Source organism: Corvus brachyrhynchos, unplaced genomic scaffold, assembly GCF_000691975.1.
Source record: "Corvus brachyrhynchos isolate BGI_N302 unplaced genomic scaffold, ASM69197v1 scaffold597, whole genome shotgun sequence".
NCBI lineage: Eukaryota > Metazoa > Chordata > Aves > Passeriformes > Corvidae > Corvus > Corvus brachyrhynchos.
This window is the reverse complement of record NW_008239000.1, coordinates 382,288-396,925: the sequence shown is the minus strand read 5'-3', so window position 1 is coordinate 396,925 and position 14,638 is coordinate 382,288. Positions and strand designations below refer to the sequence as shown.

The window sequence follows — 14,638 nt, the reverse complement described above, 5'->3', positions numbered from 1 at the left end:
CACAGTGTCATTCGTTTATTTTAATAGAGACGTTATTTTCCATTTATTTATAGCAGTGAGAAAAGTGCTCCAGAAAAAGATACCCCCGTCAAGGCAAGCTACAATAGCTATCATCCAAAGCCTAAATATTCCATACAGAATGGGGCACTGTTGGATTAAGAAAAGCTCATTTTACAATAGAACAAATCAAAAATGAGTAGTCGTCACCTGAAGAGTAACTGACATTTTTTTTTATCTTATTACTGTAAAGTATCTGCATGTGAAATTCAGAGAAATCAGGAATTTTCTGCAAGATTTAAGACTGCAAAACACCTCGGGCAGGATATTACACAAAGAAGGGTGGGGTTGGGGTTTTTATTTAAGAAGGCAGTCGTTCACCCTCCCATTTTCTCTCCCCAGGGAGGTTTTACCATTAACAAACACCAAAACCACAGAAAATTGGTCCCTGCACTACTGGAGTGCCTCTGGACTGCTCTTATTTCAGTGAACACCTTAGACTCAGCCTGATGTGACATATGTGCTCCACTTCAGGTACTCAACCAGCAAAATCAGGCTACGGATGTGTCTAAAACCCTGCACCACCTGTGCCTTTGCCAGTGAACAAAGCAAAACGAGAAAGAAATGGGGAAAAAAGCGACTGCAGCTGGCAAAGGAATCTGAGTGAAGGGACGGCAGCAAGTCAGGGTGGGTGTCCAGGGGAAAAAGGGGGGCTTTGCAGCTCCATCTTCCCGCTGCTCATCCCAGCAGCCAGAGCAATTCCCTTGTTTCAAGGGAATTCTGTACACACAGGTGACACCACACGAAGGGAGCCAAGGATGCCGCTCCTGCCCGCTGCCCCTGGGCAGTGCCCGCAGCGCTGGCTCCGGGGCCCCGGCACACACACGTTGTTCCCAGGGAACACCACGTCCTCGCACACAACCCTGCGGAAAAGGCCTCTCAAAGCGACCCGTTTTCCCCGAGAGCTGCACCTCCACCTCCCTTCCCCTTCAGCTGCCCCAAAACTCCTCCTGCTGCTGCATCAGCTGTTCATCCCATCTCCTCGTGCTGCTCTTCTAAGCTCCCTCCTCCCTGACGCAGTGAAGGACTCCTTGAACTTGGAATACTGGAATTTTTACTGACAAGAGTTGCTTTGTTTGTAAAACAGTCTCTCCCACGGCAGAGCGTTCCCCGTCCGGCCGAACGCCGCGCGCATCCCGGTCACTGCTCCTCCAAGGACAGCCGGCAGCGCCCGTCCTGGGCTGTGTTGTACGACTCGCAGTTCTGGCACTTCATGCCCAGGAGGTGGAACTGCACCGTGGAGCGGGCATTGCAGTCGTTGCAGAGGATCTGCACGCACACAGGGAAGGGAGGGAGAAGCTGCAGCACCAGCAGTGTGTGTATATAAACATGAATGATGAACGCCCTAAGCCCGCACGTGACTTTTCCTCATCATTCCCCACCCCTTGGGCTGACTCCTGATCCAGCACACGTCCCTGGCGCCCTCTACTGCCAGTAACTCCGAGGCACAGATCCATGAAAACCAGACAAGGGTGCAAGGCTTACCTCCACCATCATGTTCTGGTACTCCGCGGGCATGGGAGTCTGCGCCACTTCGTTGTCCAGCTGGCGCCAGTACCTGGTCATGTCCAACGCCGAGTGCATGCACAAAGGACACCTGTAGCCTCTGCCAGAAAGGGGGCAAAAAGGACTAAATCAGAAGCTGGAGTGAGGCCACGAAACAAATCCATTCGTAGGGGCAAGTTTCATATTGTACCAGGCAAACAAAGACCACGAAACAGCAAGTTTTTGCACACAGAATTGGAAATTAAATGCCCTTTATCCCTTTAGGAGCTGGCTTTAAGTTAGTTGGTACAGAATTGGCATGATGATCTTTGCCTCTTGGAGCAGTATGTTTGGACCAGGATAATATCAAGAGGAAGGATGTTTGGAAATACTTACTCCTTCAGCATTTCATCATAACATGTTCTGAAAAGGAAACACAGATCAGTAAGAAGATGGAATTACTGACAGGCAACACACCTGGGCTGCACAATGGGAATAGCCACACAGGTATCCATCCCCAAAGCAGAAATTAAAAGCATTCCGAGGCCAAGTGAGAAGACAGATTCCCATTAATAGAAAACTGACTGCAGAAGGAAGACAACCTCCCTAAAGAAAATATTTCCTGGTGAAGCAGACTGCCCCTGCAATGTGGGTCCCTCAGAAACCAGCTATAAGCTGACACAGACTGGACGCTGTTGAATAAACACCCCCCCAAGGCAGCGGATACTCCCCTTTCTCAGGCGTCTGCTTTACCTGTGAAGAAGGTGACCACACGGCAGAACATGGGCTCCAACACGAGACGTGTGAATATCCTGTTTTAAGACAAACATCAGACAAAAGAGAAGAAAATTAATTCAAACACAGTCAAAAATAAGGCCACACAGTAGATCCAGGAGATGAAAAGAAGCTGCTCACCTCCAAACATATCGGACAGTCCTGCCTGGAGACATTTTCAATACACTTTGCAAATGGAAGAAGAGAAGAAAAAGTTATCCTGCTGTACAGTTATCTGTGTTTTTCTAAACTGTAAAGTTCCAATATGTAAAATTTCTTATGTCTTCTATTAGTGGCCTCTGTGTTGCTGTTAGGTGAATTTAGAGAAGGAGAACCCACTGCTCTCCTGCTCCTGTGGCCTCAGATGGGGCTGAGGCACATCCAGCTTTATGTTTAAGGTGCTATTTTTTTAAGATATGAAGGTAAGCGGTGTATCCTCACCTTGTGCTTTCCTCGGAGACTCAGGCTCAGGCACAAATTGCACTTGGAGCAGTGGAAGAAATCCTCCTTGGGGCCAATCCTGCAGAGAAAGGTGTCAGGGTAGGGCCGGTCCCCGCGGAAGCAGGCCCGCCCGCCCGCACGCACCTGCAGATGCCGCACTCCTCGCAGTGGTACTGCTTCTTGTCACGGTCAAACAGGTGGCAGATGTCGCAGTAGTACTCGCCAAAGAGGCTGTCACAGCCCTCGCAGCGCTGCTGGGCCTGAGGGGACAGGAACACCCTGAGTGCTGCAGCCAGTGCTGGGCTCCAAGAGGCGCATGGAGCTCCCTGAGCAAGGCCTGAGGGCTACAGAGTTATCAAGAGACTGGAGCGTGTCTCTTATGAGGACAGGCTAAGGGAGCTGGCTCTGTATGCAGCCTTGATAAGGGATGGTTGACGGGATCTATTCAATGTCTGGAGGGATGTGGAAGGTGCCAAGAGGATGGAACCAGCCTCTGCTCCATGGTGCCCAGAAACGGGCCAAGAGGCAATGGGCAGAAGCTGATGCAGAGACAGTTCCACCTCAATGGGAGGAAAAGCTTCCTTCCTGTGCTCTGGAACAGGCTGCCCAGAGAGGCTGTGAGTCTCCCTCACTGGAGATATTCCAGAGCTGCCTGGACACAACCCTGTGCCATATGCACTGTGATCATAGAATATCCTGAGTTGGAAAGTGACCCACAAGGCTCATTATGTCCAATGCTTAGCCCTGCACAGGACACCTCCAAGCATCCCACCAGGTGCCTGAGAGCACTGTCCAAAAGCTTCCTGCCCTTTGTCAGGATTGGGGCCGTGACTACTTTCCTGGGGAGCCTGTTCACCGTCTGGGTGAAGAACCTTTTCCTACTATCCCCTGACACAACATCAGGCCGTAACTCCGATAATCCGGCTGGAGCAGGGAGGTGCGACCGGATGACCCAGCGGGGTGCCTCCCAATCTGACCCCTGCCGTGACCTCCGCGTCCCCGCTGCCCGGACCCACCTTCTGCAGGAGGCGGCAGCGGACGCACTGCACCTCGGACACCCGGAACCGGTCCAGCTGGTGCTCCTCGGCGCCGTCGTGGCACAGCCGGCACGGGTACAGCTTCCCGCAGCACGGCGCCTGGGAACGGAAGGGACACGGCATGGATGGGGGCACGGATCGCCGCCCCCCCCTGCCGCGGCACGGCCGCCCCCCGCTCACCCACCCGCAGCCGGCAGCCCCGCCGGTAGTGCTCGCATCCCTCCGCCCCCGCCACCATGGCCATGGCCGCCGCCGCCGCCTGGCCCCGCTCCCCCGCTTCCGCTTCCTCCCAGCCGGTTCCGGAGGATCTGGAGTTCTCAAAACAGCTTCCCCCCGCCTTGAACCTTCGTGTTCCCCTTCCCCCTGAATCCCAGTTCGAGTTGGAGGGGAGCTCCGGCGGTCACCCAGTCCAGCCTCCCTGCCAAGGCAGGGTCCCCCAGAGCAGGTGATACAGGACCGCGTCCAGGTGGGGTGGGAATGGCTCCAGAGAGGGAGACTCCACGACGAATCACGGAATCACAGAATATCCCGAGTTGGAAGGGACCGATGAAGGATCATCGAGTCCAGCTCCTGGCCCTGCAGAGGACACCTCTCCACTCCCACCAGGTGCCTGACAGCCTTGGCCAAATGCTCCTTGTGCTGTGTCAGGCTTGCTGCTGTGACCACTGCCTTGGGGCGCCTGTGCCAGTGCTCTGCCACCCTCAACGGAAAGAAGTTCTGGAGGAGACAGGAGAGACCTCATAACTGTACACAACTTCCTCCCGAGAGGAAGTGGAGGAGCAGCACCCATCTCAGCTCTCTGGTGACAGTGACAAGACCCGAGGGAACAGCTGGAGCTGTGCCAGGGAGGGTTAGGTTGGGTATTAGGAGAAGTTCTTCACCCAGAGGGTGTGCGGGCACTGAACAGGCCCCCCCGGCCAGTGGGCATAGCACCAACCCTGACAGAGCTCAAGGAATGTTTGGACAAAGCTCTCAGGCACCAGGTGGGATTATTGGGGTGTCCTGTGCAGGGCCAGGAGTTGAACTCAGTGATCCTTATGGGTCCCTTTCCAACGCAGCAGATGCTGTGATTCTATAATTCTTCCTTATATTGAGGTGGAACTCCTTGTGTGTTATTTTCTGGCCATTGCTCCTTGTCCTGTCACTAGGCACACCAAAAATACGGCACCATCCTCTTGATACCCACCTTGGAGATATTTGTATGGATTCCTGAGATTCCCTCTATCTTCTCTAGACTGAGCAGGCCCAGCTCCCAGTCTCTTCTCCTAAGAGCGGTGCTCCCGCCCCCTCATCATCTTTGGCCCCCGCTGGACCCTCTCCAGTAGCTCCTTGGTCTTTCTTCAGCTGGGGAGCCCAGAACTGAACACAGTTCAGTTGTGAACACAGCTCCAGCTGTGGCCTCACTAGGGCCAAGTAGAGGATCACCTCCCTGGACCTGCTGGCCACACACTTCCCCATGCAAAACCTTGCCCTTGAACCTTTCTTTCTCTCCCCACCACACCCAACTTTCCCCCAAAAACCTCTAGTCTTCCCTCCCCAAACCTTCTTTTCCCCCCGAATTTGCCCATGGCTACCTAACTGACTGCTTGGCCAAGTGGGAACATCCACTCTGGGGACAGCCAGGCCTGGAACTGCAAGATCTTTTTATTTACAAATGAAATGTATATGTCAAGACACAGCATAGAGACAAATCCCTAAATACAATGAGTTCAGACCATATTCAGTCATGATCCATCAATGGGAAAGGCTCTACTTTATCGAAAAATAAGTTCCAAAGTTAATGACACCGTGTGAGTTATGACAGGTGATGGAAAACAGAGTTGTGAGCAATGCAGCGACAGCACAAAACTGAACCACAGATAAATTGAGGGCAAGTGAGCAAAAATTGTTTCCAAACAGTCGAGTTTTACTGGCCCATTCTCCTAAGGGACTGAAAGGAATGATGACTTGAGTTACTGAGCCATTGTACATGTCACCTGCATCACAGCTCAGTATTCCACAGGGATATTCCTTCCTTCACCACTAACAACAGCCAGACAACAGACCCAGGTAAACACCCCAAAGACAACCGCCCAAATGCTGGGTCAAAAATGCGAAGGGAAAAGGAATCTAAAACAAAGTGACAAGTGCATTAGCAAGGGTTTCAAAGGAATGGCTGCAGATTTGCACATTTAAATGTTGTATTTCTTGCACAAACATTTTCTTCACTGTCAAGGCAAAGGTGCTTTTCAATCCAGATCAGGCAGCCCAGCAAAATATGAGAGTTTTGGCAGCTGCTCTCGTCACTATTCATTGAAAAAGAAACCCCTCAGGCAGGCAGCAGCTGGACAAAAGAAAGCCCAGCTTCCTTCAGAGTCCTCCAAACCAGCTCCTGCCCTTGTCACACACCAATAACCACTACTCTTCTCAGACAAGACCTGGCCCTAAGCCACAAAGTCAACATTCCAGGGGCTTTTTGCATGCAAGAAATCCAGCAGCAATGGCAGTGCGAGCTCCATCCTCGGCCTGGACCCCAGCCACTTCTGTGGCAGTCTGCTGCACCAACACTCCTCTCCCCTGCAGAGACCTGGCAGCTTTAGCCCCTGGAAACTCAGATGGATTGTTCCCACTGTCCAGTCACCTGCATCAAGAGGAGAAAAGGAGAATGATGCTCCAGACAAACTAACAAAACCACAGAGGTGCTCCCTGGTGAAACGAAAGGCTTCCTTTATTTTGATTTATTACACATCCTTACCTTGCTGAAGCTGTGCACTTACACCTCTGTGCTTGACAGATCAGGAAACTCGAGCTGTTTTTTCCCCTCCTCGCATGCAGGCAGCCAGCTTCCGCTTTTTCTGTTGTTCTACTATCTTGCTCAACCCCCCAAGCTCATGAGAGCTGCTTCGTTTCCAACCCCAGTGCCCAGCACTTCAGCTCAGGATAATGATTTACCAGGCACAGCAAGCTGTGTACTGCCCTCAGTAAGAAGTCTGTCATAGCTGCATGTCCTGGCCAAGAATACAAAGTAACGAAGAACTTTCCTATTCCACTTCCCAGCTAGGTAAGTGTTCATGAAACCACCCATTTGGAAGCCACCAGAAGACTATACAGCAAAAAACTGAAGCCCCCAGCAGGCTACACAGGAGAAATGAAAGCCCACCTTTTACAGGTAGGTGTGACCATCTCCCCAGGGCTAGTGCTCGACCCTGGGGAAGTTGGCTTCTAATGCATCCGGCACCAAGGTCCCTGACAGCTGTAAATTGGGAAAGAAAGAGACAGGATCAATTTCCAAGTGTAGTATCAACAGAGAGGGCAATCAGAAACAGCCTTCTAAAGACATATGCAATGCCAACACCTAACTTAAACCCAACCTGTTCTTTGGTCAAATCAGGCTTCAAAAATGCTCCCCTGGTGTAAGACTTACGATCCCAAGGCAAGTTCTGCTCCTGTTAGGAGTCAAACTGGAATTCCGTGGGCCACACTGTTGCCAAAGTCACAAACCAAACAAATACAGAGCAGCATGAACCACTTTATTGCCTTGATACCTGCTGTGAAGCCAGACTTGAGTTATGAAGGTCGATAGCAGCGAGGGAGGGGACTCGGGACTCTGCAAACGTTCTACTTTCCTTTTTCAGAAATCTGGGATGCCAAGCTGCAAAATACAACCAAGGCATGCTCTGTTAAGGGAGTGAGAGCTGACACGCTGTTTCCTGACACTTGTTTGGTACCCAGGTCTTATTTAGAGGACATCAAAGTTCCTACCTTCCCGTCCTCTCAGCTCGGGGAGATGATTTAGTTCTGGCAAACGCACATCTGCCTTGGGGAATTCCCATTTCTTCTTACTTGCCTGAAGAATGGGTTTTTCATTAGTAACCTGCAATCAAGGGCATAAGGACCAGCTCATGAAAATATCAGCGGGGAAAAAAAGCTGTTTTCAAGCTTAAAAAAAGCAGTAACACAGCAATGTTCTGATGTAGTTGGAATTTGTACAAGAGTGAGAGAAAAGACTCTGATGTGTGTGAAGGAATTCAACCTGCTTAAGTGTTATTTCTACACAAACACTGGAAAAGCAACAGCAAAATAAAAACAATCACCTAAGTGAGGCTGCTTTCGGAGAGCTAAAATACAGCACTTGGAGAATGGCTGGGATTAGTTAACTGGAAAAAGGCAAACGTTCCTGGCTGGCACAGTAAGAATCATGCCTAGGTAGTGAGAGCAGAGAAAAACTTTCCATTTCACTTGTTTTCCTTATCAACTTTTAATGCATTTATGACATGACTAAGTAAGGTCCTGGCTGCATTAAATCCAAACCATCAGTTCTGCTTCAGTAGCACAGCACACACGATCCTTCCTGGCCAAGCAGGAGGCCATGGATATATTCCAAATCTCACAGATACTCTGTGCTGAACTGCTCCCCTCATTTAAAATTGTTTTCTGACATAAAATGTATTTTATGTAACAACTATCAGCAAGGGATAATGAACAAAAAATCTGTAGGAAAAAAGGGTAACAAAACCAGTATTTCTAGCGGGGAATTACAGTGAAAGATGGATCAGATGGAGTTCTTGAGAATACAGCACCTAATTGAATTTATTTTTCTTTGGCCGAGGGGCACAGACAGACGACTCACCGGTGTCAAGCTGACATTGCAACGGCCCACTGGAGAAGGCTTCCGTGCCTTTAGCAATGGGTTCAAGTATTTTTTACTCTTTTCATCAAGTCTGTAATGAAAAACACCCCAAAGTTGGTATTAGCTGGGACAACACAGCGAATGCAAAGCAACAAATGCAAGGTATCCCAAACCCCACGTCTCACATTCCCACATCGTCACTCTGCACCTCTCAGGACATGACAGGAATGATGGATACAAGCTCTCCTAGCTCTGCTCCCATACCTGTAATTAAGGCTCCCAGGCACAGAACCCGTCCCAAACGTAGGAGAGAAGCTCTGGTTGATGGGAGGGATAACTGTGCCTGGGCTCTTGGCGTAGTCCAAGCTGCTGCTGGAATCTTTCAGGGTGGTCTGAGGGCTGAATTTAAGTGGGTTGATTGCGCTGTCGAAGATGAAGCCCAGCCTGGAGGATTGATCTGCTTTCTCTGCATCAGCTTTAGAGGGCTTGGTCTTTATCAGCTTTCCATCTTTGCTCCTTGGGCCCATGCTGAAATCCTGCTTGGGAAGATAAACATCATCTTTCCTTACAGTCGTGTTAAAAAAGCAGTTTACAGCAGTGCATGGAGGAAAAAAAACATGTCAGAAGCCTACACATGCATGATTCTGCAAGAATCTAATGGAGATGGAAACGGTTTTGTTAGAAAACCTCTGCTTTCCATCAAACGGAAGAAAACTTGTCAGGGTTCCAGCACTCTCTGCACGTAAGTCATTTGAGACTGGAATCAGAAATGATGGAGGAAAAACAGCTGTAAAATTAAATAAATTAAATAAAACCTCACTCCAGTGTCCCCTCAAAGTCACTTTGAAGCGTCCTTGGTACCCAGTTGAAAGGAAAATTTTAAATTTCGGAGACAGGGCTTTAAAACAGGTAAACAGCACCATAAAGCATGTTTCCATGATTCAGCATGACTTATGCTCCCACGTGATTCTCCCTCCGGCTCTGTATTGCCAGGAACTGCACCACTGTGTAGTTCACCTGCAAGGGACTGGCCAAATTGCCACCTGCACACTCCTGATCTATTTTCTAGGAATTTAAACTGCTGCACCTGTTTTCAAAACAATGATTTTAAGACATGAAAAAAAAAAAACAAAACAATACAAGTTTGAAAAACACAGATCAACCAACCTGAACACTGATCATTTTTCTTTCTTCTAAAACATCATTTTTGTCCTTTTTGCCGATTTTGGATTTTTTTTGGAACTGTTGGTCTCTGGCATCTTTCTGGATCTTTTGTTTAAGCTCCTGAGTAAATCTACATTCCATATAAGGAGAAAGGAAAAAAAAATAAATAAAAGGCTTTCTGTTTTTATTAATATCATCATCAGCTGTTAAGCCCAGGCTCCTACTGCCTTTTAAGCAATCAAACAAACTGTGCTTTTTAACTAATGAGAGGCCAAATGTAATGTATACATTAAGCTAAATAAAATCTTCAGCATACATTTTTCACAATACGGCAATAAAGGTGTTTGCATCCCAGTTTGGTGCAGATGCAGGGAGTGAATACAGTGTAAGACTGTACTACCCAATACGGTGTGGCACTGATGAATGAATGAATGTCACAGCAAGGTAAATGTGCCACTCCAACGTGTTCCCTTCCAACTGTTCACCTGTTTCCAGGAAGGTTAAGCCAAAACAAACCCGAGACACTCAGCAGCTGTCAGCTCTGCAAACCCAGTGTGCAATTTCCAAGCACAGCTGCTTCACTTCCCTCTAACCTGAGCCTGCAGTGAGCAAGAAGGGAGCTGTTTACCTTTCAGCAAAGCCGTCCTTGTTGAAGAAATCTCCCTGCAGGAGTTCAGCGCAGGATGGTCTCTTGTCTGGGTCAATCTGCAAGCACTCCTGTCAAACCAACGTGAACGTGAGGACGTAAACACACCAGGAATTAAACGAAGGCTTTGGCATGTCTGAGTGAAAGATCCCTAACGCTGTCCCTGGCTCGCTGGCATGAGCTCTGGCGTGCCCTCAGTCAGAGGGAACACAGTGTCCTTCAGGACCGACTTGGGCAGCAGGAAGGCGCTGGCTGGGCGCGTGTGCTGGTTCCTCGACGGAGGAAGCACCTCAGGGGCCGATGGTCTGGGCTCGTGTTAACCCGGAGGCAAAGGAAAAGAGAGGGGCCGCTGGTCTGGCTTCCAACTGGTTTAATGTCAGAGGTTCCAGCAGCCAGAAAACGATCTCTGAGAGGCTTTCAGTTTTATAGGGGGTTTGAAAACGGCGGGGAAAGGGAAGGCAACCAACGAGATACAAGCCAGGGGGAGGATACAATTCAACAAGAACCAATGGGGGAAACCGGGAGGTGGGACATACGACAGGGAGCTAATGAACAACCGAGTACCAGAGAACTCTCTCGAACAGGGGGAGGCGGTTTGAACCCGGGTACTGCCCAGGGGCATGCGGCTTCGGCTTCTGTGCCGCCCATCGACCCACCCTCCAAATCACTGTCCTGGGTGGGGAAATCCACCCAAGGGAGAGCCCTGAATTGATTAGCATTCAACTGCCCCAGCCCAACTGCGGGCTGGGTCACCGCAACAGATCGCTGCAGGATATGCAGTGACCCCTCCAGGCCTTGCAGGTGACTGGCTGAGTGCCCCCATCGCCCTGGACTGGAGCTGTGGTATCCTCGGCCCTCACCTAGCTGCCAACACAAGCAGTTGCTCACTGCATGGGGAGCTGATAGAAAGGCACTTTACCAGCCCTGTACTCAGCTGCACAAGGTGAAGGACAGGGAAACAGAAACATTCACAGGAAACAATAGTTTTTTAGTCAATTACCTTGGCTAAATCCAGTGCGGCAGCAGGGAGTTTGGGATAGCGTTTCTCCAGGGATTCGAGCTCCTTCACCTCAGGCAACTTCATGCCAGCAAAGAGAGGGTTTTTATAGAATAACTCCTGTTGTCTTGGAATTAAGTTACCTGGAATCACGCAAACAAAGCAACGACATGGAAAAATACAGGGCAGTGAAACATCTGAGAGGCTGAAATGCTGGGTCAGCACTGCAGTAAGGGCTACAGTCTGGGTTGTTACCTTCCCACCCATCAAAACAAATCTGAGCCCTCCATTCCTGAGCAAGCATGAGGAGCCCAAGGGGCTCTTCTTACCCAGGCACTTGGTGATATGGAAGAGCTGGTCAATGTCTGAGTCTCCAGGGAAAAGGGGCTCTCCTGTAAGCATTTCTGTTATCAGGGAGCCAATAGCCCACACGTCCACAGGCCTGGGGAGAAAAAAACACCACCACCCCAGCTCAGCTCAGCTCATCGATCCAAAGGCTGGGCCAGTGCAGAAGATGGAGCACCCTGTCCATGCTCCCCACAGCCCTTCCCAGCCTGGCAGGCCAGACTCACCTGCCATACTTGCTGTCTCCCACCAGCAGCTCCGGGGCTCTGTACCAGCGGGTCGCCACGTAGTCCGTGTAAACTTCCCCGGAAGTTGCCAAGGGCCGGGCAAATCCGAAGTCGCAGAGTTTGACAACTCCCGACTGGGAAACCAGTATGTTTTCTGGCTTAATATCCCGATGGATTATCTGCACAGAGAAAAGCAAGTCAGGGCAAATTCCCCATTTGTACATAGCAAACTGGCTGGCTCAGAAAAAGCTGTAGCTTTCTCATATTCGGGTAGAAAATTACAGGTTAAATAGAGAACCTCTAATTTCAGACACATTTATTTTATGTATCTCTCTGTACCTCCCTTCCTTTTCAGACAAAGCTCTATTTCTCCAAGTTTAAATATATATAAATACAAAGCTATATCCTTCTGTATCTATTAATTCTAGCTGCAGAGCTGATTTCTTGCACATACTTACATTATGACTGTGACAAAAGGCAATTCCTCTCATAATCTGAAATAAGTATTTCCGAACCCTGTCGTAGTCCAGACCGTTGGGAGAGGCCTCGAGGTCATCAAGCACCGTGTGATCCACAAATTCAAATACCAGGTACCACCGCTTCTTCCTTTTACACACGTCCAGCAGGTTCACCAGATTCTCGTGCCTGAGTTGCTGGGATAAAATAGGGAATGTTTAGCGAGGGAAAACACTTACTTAGGGAAAACTATGAAGGGATACTTGTAACTGCAGCCCAGCTGGGACACTAGCAAAAAAAGCAATTTGAATAAAGAGAGGAAGAAAAAGCAGCTGTGTTTTCTAGTTATTTTGTCATCACATTCCCAGCAGACAAGAATCCACCTCCAGCTTGTTACACATTTATCACACACCAACACAAAAGGCCACGCTACAGAGCACAGTTATTTATTAGCTGGAGCCTGGCAGGGAAATGTCACCGGAGGCTGCCTGGAGGCAGCACCAGAGCCCAGGGATGTGACCGAGAGAGATGCAAAAGGACTGCAGAGCACAGGGAATTGTAGGGGAAACTCTGCCAGTGCAGAGGTGGTGCCAGCCAACCTGCACCTGTGTCTGCCCAGATTTCTTAGAAGGTCTGACAAGAGAAGAATTTTTAAAGGATAATCAATAAGAGAAAAAGCTCTTTTCCCAAGAATGATTTATTCCCAACATGGGAGACCTAAAGAGGTTTTGCTGTTTTCAGTCACAATTAAATTTCTGCCCAAATTCAAGAGAAAAAAAGAATTAAAACCAAAGACTCCCAGGGAACAAGGGAAGGAACTACAAAGAGACTAAATCTCCAGGTATTTATTTCCCCTGTGAGAGGCCACCCTTCCTGAGCTGTATATGGAAATGTTCCCCTTGCTAAGATTCCATTCACCCAGGAAAACAAGTTAATTCCCAACACAGCCGGGTGGTGCTCGGTAACTCGGTGAGCCTGGCCAGTGGAGCAGGTACAATCCAGGCTCACACAGATCCACTTTTAAAGGTTTGAAGGGATAATGCTTAGAGCTGCTGGCCGTGTCTCAAGCTCCAGCACATACTCTGCTATTAACTTTAATGCTGTAGCTCTTGCAGTGATGGCAAATAGCACGTTTTTCCCCCTTCAGAGCACAGGGACTGTAACCGGCAGACTTAGGAAGAGACACTTGTGGGAGCCAAGAGAACAGGATACAAGTTTGCCAGTATTCCCACCTCTGGAACGCCCCACACCACATGAACAGGCCGGATACTCTCCAAGTGTAATAAGATTTTCCTTCTTTTCTTCACCAGACACATCACCTGTGTCCCAATGTATAAAACTTCCACATGTGCCCGTGCACAGGGACAAGGGAAGCTTCTCCGGACAACCCGTGCCAGTGCCTTACCACCCTCACAGGGAGTATTTTTTTCCTAATATCCAATCAAAACCTACTCTCTTTCAGTATGAATCCATTCCCCCTTGTCCTTCCCCCTTTCACCACAATAGTGACACCAGGCAAATCCTACACTCCAAAAGCAAAGGACACCATGCCAGCTGGCTCCCACCTGGGGGCTACACATGGTTCAGGGAATGCGACAGGAGTCCTCCCCCAGCCTCTTGCCTGCCAGGAAGGTGCCACGAATAAAAGAAAATAAAGGCAAACTTTCCTAGAAGCATTTTTCCGTCTCAGGTGACACCGGCACCCCCCAGTCCGTTTAGTGTCACACATTCAGGTCACCATTCACCCGCAGGCTTTAAAAGGTCAGCGTTTCTTTTCTTTTCAGCAAATTCACAGCAGCAAAAGACAGGAATTTGGGACGGGGGGACAGCCACCACCAGGCGGCAACAGAGACCTCGTACCATTCCCAGCGGAACGCCGGGCGCATCCACAGACTTTTCTAAGCCAGGATTCACCAGGTAAATCCAGCACAGCGCTCAGGCGAAGGGGAAAGCAGCTCTGCAAGGCTACAGCACAAAAGGTCACATTAACCTAGCACGGCTTGGCCGCACACGGAAATTCAAAGAGGGCCCAAGCGAGTCTCCTTCGGCTTGGGTTTTGTCAGCGGCACTTTGCGAACGCCGACCAGAGGCTGCGACACAAACTGAGCGAGGAGCTAACACAGGAGCCGCGAATTTAAACATAAAACCATTAAAACTTAAGCACAAAACTGCCACAAAGGGGCCCCGCCAGCCTCACCTTGAGCAGTTTGATTTCCCTCAGGGCTATTTTCCTCACCGCCGCGTCGTCGTCGCTCTCCAGGAACTTCTTGACGGCCACGATCTGCCCGTTCTCCCTGTTCCTGCACTTGGTCACCACCCCGTAGCTGCCTTCCCCCACCAGCCCCAGCACCTGGTACTTGTCCATGGCGGCGGCGGGGGGGGCCCGGGCGGGGGGGAGGG

General features: G+C 49.7%; 2 protein-coding genes across 7 annotated transcripts in view; both read right to left on the bottom strand.

The window, feature by feature from the left end:
- RCHY1 (ring finger and CHY zinc finger domain containing 1) lies at positions 1 to 4,067 on the bottom strand. Its single transcript, XM_008637420.2, has 9 exons — positions 3,979 to 4,067; positions 3,774 to 3,893; positions 2,902 to 3,017; positions 2,758 to 2,836; positions 2,458 to 2,502; positions 2,296 to 2,354; positions 1,939 to 1,965; positions 1,543 to 1,663; positions 1 to 1,326 (listed from the first exon to the last, which is right to left on the bottom strand). The coding sequence occupies exons 1-9, from the start codon at positions 4,036 to 4,038 to the stop codon at positions 1,198 to 1,200; spliced, it is 756 nt and encodes a 251-aa protein (XP_008635642.1). The 5' UTR covers positions 4,039 to 4,067; the 3' UTR covers positions 1 to 1,197.
- Positions 4,068 to 5,417: 1,350 nt separating this feature from the next.
- CDKL2 (cyclin dependent kinase like 2) overlaps positions 5,418 to 14,638 on the bottom strand; it is a 10,573-nt gene continuing 1,352 nt past the window's right edge. Inside the window, exons 1-13 of one of the 6 annotated variants that reach the window (XR_001863530.1) lie at positions 14,436 to 14,632; positions 12,241 to 12,435; positions 11,783 to 11,961; positions 11,540 to 11,652; positions 11,214 to 11,353; positions 10,196 to 10,284; positions 9,571 to 9,697; positions 8,668 to 8,939; positions 8,404 to 8,494; positions 7,536 to 7,647; positions 7,319 to 7,450; positions 6,934 to 7,026; positions 5,418 to 6,414 (exon numbers count right to left, since the gene is read on the bottom strand). Coding sequence is in view for 3 of the 6 variants with exons in the window: in XM_017738971.1 (XP_017594460.1) it covers positions 6,967 to 7,026; positions 7,319 to 7,425; positions 7,536 to 7,647; positions 8,404 to 8,494; positions 8,668 to 8,939; positions 9,571 to 9,697; positions 10,196 to 10,284; positions 11,214 to 11,353; positions 11,540 to 11,652; positions 11,783 to 11,961; positions 12,241 to 12,435; positions 14,436 to 14,603 (1,653 nt within the window). In the remaining 3 variants the exon portion in view is untranslated. Of the gene's footprint in view, positions 6,415 to 6,528; positions 7,027 to 7,318; positions 7,451 to 7,535; positions 7,648 to 8,403; positions 8,495 to 8,667; positions 8,940 to 9,570; positions 9,698 to 10,195; positions 10,285 to 11,213; positions 11,354 to 11,539; positions 11,653 to 11,782; positions 11,962 to 12,240; positions 12,436 to 14,435; positions 14,633 to 14,638 lie in introns of those variants that run through there. The other 5 variants (XR_001863529.1, XM_017738971.1, XR_001863531.1 and 2 more) reach the window with 5 other exon arrangements.

Excerpts from the sequence above, each read along its gene's own strand:
- RCHY1 (XM_008637420.2), bottom strand. The coding sequence starts at position 4,038 with ATGGCCATGGTGGCGGGGGCGGAGGGATGCGAGCACTACCGGCGGGGC. Across the intron at positions 1,664-1,938 it reads TATGATGAAATGCTGAAGGA|AGGCTACAGGTGTCCTTTGT; the intron begins GTAAGTATTTCC and ends CCTTTCTGGCAG. Across the intron at positions 1,327-1,542 it reads ACCAGAACATGATGGTGGAG|ATCCTCTGCAACGACTGCAA; the intron begins GTAAGCCTTGCA and ends GTGTGCGTGCAG.